The 4,710-nt window shown below is 48.1% G+C and overlaps 1 protein-coding gene across 1 annotated transcript; it reads left to right on the forward strand.

Moving 5' to 3' along the window:
* Positions 1 to 216: 216 nt before the first annotated feature.
* Positions 217 to 2,147, forward strand: Kcna2 (potassium voltage-gated channel subfamily A member 2). Its single transcript, XM_051165797.1, is given in 3 exon segments — positions 217 to 477; positions 479 to 919; positions 921 to 2,147. Coding segments are annotated over 3 exon segments (1,500 nt in total). The 5' UTR covers positions 217 to 399; the 3' UTR covers positions 1,902 to 2,147.
* The last annotated feature ends 2,563 nt before the right edge of the window (positions 2,148 to 4,710 follow it).

The raw sequence follows: 4,710 nt of genomic DNA on the forward strand, positions 1-4,710 counted from the left end.
TCAGCCACTTGCCTCCCAGTGCAGGCTCCCTTGAAAGGTTGTTTGTTCCCTGAACCTGATGGCTCTCTAGACAAGTGACAAGGTAAAAGTAGCTTGGGTGGCAGGGGCAATGGTATGGTCATGTCTGAACTCTTGGCTGAGAGATGGGGGTAGAGCGTATCAAGTACAGCTGATGTCAAGTTGCCAATGACTGGGGGTGGGGGGGTCTCATGCCCTTACCTGCCTCTGTCTTTCAGCCAAGCAAGGCTGTGTCTCCAACTCTCAGAACACTGTGGAGCTCTCCTGCAGGAGCATAGACTGATGCTTCTGGGTTTCCTGGACCCCAGTTACCAGCACCCTGAGCTCCCTGCTGCAGGCAGCTGGAAGGCATAGAGGAAAGTACGCTTCTCAGCCCCAATTATGACAGTGGCTACCGGAGACCCAGTGGATGAGGCTGCTGCCCTCCCTGGGCACCCACAGGATACCTATGACCCAGAGGGCAGACCACGAGTGCTGTGAGAGGGTGGTGATCAACATCTCAGGCCTGAGGTTCGAGACTCAGCTAAAGACCTTAGCTCAGTTCCCAGAGACCCTCTTAGGGGACCCCAAGAAACGGATGAGGTACTTCGACCCCCTCCGCAACGAGTACTTTTTCGATCGCAACCGCCCTAGCTTTGATGCCATTTTGTACTACTACCAGTCCGGAGGCAGGTTGAGGCGACCTGTAAATGTGCCCTTAGATATATTCTCCGAAGAAATCCGGTTTTATGAGCTAGGAGAAGAAGCGATGGAGATGTTCCGGGAGGATGAAGGCTACATCAAGGAAGAAGAGCGTCCTCTGCCCGAAAATGAGTTTCAGAGACAGGTGTGGCTTCTCTTTGAATACCCTGAGAGCTCGGGACCCGCCAGGATTATAGCCATTGTGTCTGTCATGGTCATTTCTGATCTCGATTGTCAGCTTTTGTCTGGAAACCTTGCCCATCTTCCGGGATGAGAATGAGGACATGCACGGTGGTGGGGTGACCTTCCACACCTACTCCAACAGCACAATCGGGTACCAGCAATCCACCTCCTTCACTGACCCTTTCTTCATCGTAGAGACTCTCTGCATCATCTGGTTCTCCTTTGAGTTTCTGGTGAGATTCTTCGCCTGCCCCAGCAAAGCTGGCTTCTTCACCAACATCATGAACATCATTGACATCGTGGCCATCATCCCTTACTTTATCACCCTGGGGACAGAGTTAGCCGAGAAGCCAGAGGACGCCCAGCAAGGCCAGCAGGCCATGTCACTGGCCATTCTCCGTGTCATCCGGTTGGTAAGAGTCTTTAGGATTTTCAAGTTGTCCAGACACTCCAAAGGTCTGCAGATTCTAGGTCAGACCCTCAAAGCCAGCATGAGGGAATTGGGCCTCCTGATATTCTTCCTCTTCATTGGGGTCATCCTCTTCTCTAGTGCTGTCTATTTTGCAGAAGCCGATGAGCGGGAGTCCCAGTTCCCCAGCATCCCGGATGCTTTCTGGTGGGCAGTCGTCTCCATGACAACTGTAGGCTATGGAGACATGGTTCCAACTACCATTGGGGGAAAGATAGTGGGCTCTCTGTGTGCAATTGCAGGTGTGTTAACCATTGCCTTACCAGTACCAGTCATAGTGTCTAATTTCAATTACTTCTACCACCGGGAGACAGAGGGGGAGGAGCAGGCTCAGTACTTGCAAGTGACAAGCTGTCCAAAGATCCCGTCCTCCCCTGACCTAAAGAAAAGTAGAAGTGCCTCTACCATAAGTAAGTCTGATTACATGGAGATACAGGAGGGAGTAAACAACAGCAATGAGGACTTTAGAGAGGAGAACTTAAAAACAGCCAACTGTACCTTGGCTAACACAAACTATGTGAATATTACCAAAATGTTAACTGATGTCTGACTGAAACCTATTAATGTACTCACAGCTTAACAGGACTAATGCAGATGTTGCATAATAGCCTGCATTGTAGTCAGTGTTCTACAGTGTGCATCTGGTTCTGCATGGAAAGCAACAGTCGTGCAAATGACTTTTGATCTTTTGATTTTCGATTTAGAACACAGAATACTTACCATGGCTTTCATGAAATCGTCATCGCCAACTTAACAGGTTTCCAAAGATGAGAGTCACCCATGGAGCCAGCATCTGAGAAAGGCACAATGTGGCCCACCTCATAGCCCCCACACAGTCCATCATATCAACCCATCCGTCCTTCCTGGCTAAACGCAAACACACCTGAGGGGTGTAATTCTCCCCGCCCCACCCTACCAGCGCACCTGCCCCTTCACAGAGGAACACCATCATGGCTTAGTTTGAAAGTTCTGGTGACTACTCCAAAGGTCATTCCCATTTTTTTTTTTTTTTTTTTTTTTTTTTTGCACTGAGAAGAACACACGACCCTGTGTGTTGGAATTACTTTCTGTGTCACAGGCTGGGGTTTGTGAATTGCAGTTGCCAGCTAGATGCTCTGGAGGCTTATGTTTCATAACAGGAAATGCTGCATTCTGCATTTGCTCTGCAGCATTGATGTGAGGGAAGTCCAGCGGGGGTGGGGGAGGGACGGTTAATATAACCAACTACGAGTTGTCAAGTTTCACATCTGTCCCCTTAGGCCTACGGGGAGAAGCTGCCTAATTCAGGGACTTCACAGCTTCAGATACCATTTTGCAAGCTTTGGGGTCACAGAATGCGTTTGATCCCTTCTTTTACTCTGGAATTTGCAGACATCTGCTTTCTTGGTGGTGTGGCCCAGCTCCACTGACACTGCAGTGGAGTACACATGCAATAGAGCTGCATGGGTGTTCACTGCATGAATCTCAATATTTAAAACACAGGAGATAAACCTATTTTTCCTAGTAGCCTATAAGTAGTCCTACTTAGAGTATTAATAGCCTTGGGATGGTATTGAACTCGGGTGGTTTTTTTTTTTTCCCATCAGAAGGCAAGAGCCCTCCATCAGGGCAAAATAAATAGACTATTTGAAATGAAGAACCAAAACTTCTGGCTGGCCATCCCAGCCCACCCATCTCTGGTCTTTCAATGGGAGCACAGAGCCTGTCACACCGGGAGAGTGAGCAGAAAAGTCAGAGTCTAAACACTCACATGACTGAACCTTAGAAAATAATCTAGTCATGGGCATGACTACACAGCTTACCAGGGAATTGGTCCTGAGGACAGGCAGGTCTGTGGGTTCAATGTATATATATATATATATCAGCTCTCTCTCTCTCTCTCTCTCTCTCTCTCTCTCTCTCTCTCTCTCTCTCTCTCTCTCTGTCTCTCTCTCTCACCCTCTTCCTCTCCCCCTCCCTCTCTCTCTCTTTCTCTCTCGTGTGTTCCTCTAGCAAGCTATAGAAAAATTGCATTTGAACATTGTATATGCTTATGCAATATTTTGACACAGGGCAATTTATGCATGTGTTTGACTATGTGCACTAGAAAAAATATATATACATCCACAAGTGTGTGTGTGTGTACATTATACACACGCACACACACACATATATATTCATTCTCTGGAGTTCAGATTCAGGAGCAAATCCATCGCTTGGTGGGTTGGTTGTATAAGAAGCCCAACGGGTACGGTAAACCCGCTAGGCCTGGGTTTGCTGTCCTTGCCTCAGACACACTCCAGTGCTCGTGGATTCCTAGACATTAGAATTGTCCCCCTGCCCTCCATGTGCTGCAGCTTCAGCTTCCTGCGGCTGAAGCTTGTCTTACTGAGTGCACAAGGGTCCTACAGCCCTCACGGGCTCCCGCTGCCCTGGGCCAGGCCTGCCCAGGCCTCCTCCCTTCAATCCATCCCATCCGTCATCTCATCTCCATTATTATCCTCTCCTCCATTTGAGTCTCTGTCACTTGGCTCCACATCCATTATTTTTCATGAACCTGTCCATAGGCTGGATCCTCTGCTTTGGAACCGAGGAGTAAAACTCCCTGGGACCAGATTCTGCTGCTCTGCTCTAGACTTAAAGGAAGCCTCCCATTGGTGGGAATTTCTGAATTCCAGAACCAAAGGGTGGATTCCCTATATGGCCCAAAGCATCACTTTACTAAACTCAGACTCTCTTCCTAGCACACTGGTAATAAGAGCTGCCCTTAAAAAAAAGAGCCAAAGAAAGGATGGGTATAGAGTTACCCTCACCCCAAGAACAGGTGTACAGCCTCAAAGTGGAGAATGTGTTGACCCTAGGGAGAGTTGTAGGGGACAGTTTTTTGTTTTCTCATGCTGAGTTTCTTTGCCTTTGACACAGTGACTTAAATTGTCCCCAAACAATGAATCATAATCAGGCTGTTCAGTATTTATTCCAGCCCAGGCCTCACTGTTCACTAGTTGGTACCTATAATTGTCTTGGGGGAAGAGGGATCCAGCTCAGGGTGCTAGCCCAGGGTGCTTGCTCATTAGTTACTGGGTCACCCATATCCCCAGGTGACTGCAGGGCATCCCATGCCATGCACAAAGCCTCTGTACTTCTCTTCTTCTCCTTTGTGGGAGGTGGTGCTGAATTTCGTGACATGGAGTGAGAGGGACATGCTTTGGAGGATAGAAGGTTGAAGCAACCCAAACACAAGGTCTCGGCCAGAGGAAGTTATCTATTCAGAAAACCCTTGGCCTGGGAACCATGAAATGTCCACACTCATGCATGAGCATGCATCATAGAATAAATGATACATCATTGTCACATACAAATATAAAATACAAAGCATACAT

This window comes from Acomys russatus, chromosome 23 (genome assembly GCF_903995435.1).
Source record: "Acomys russatus chromosome 23, mAcoRus1.1, whole genome shotgun sequence".
NCBI lineage: Eukaryota > Metazoa > Chordata > Mammalia > Rodentia > Muridae > Acomys > Acomys russatus.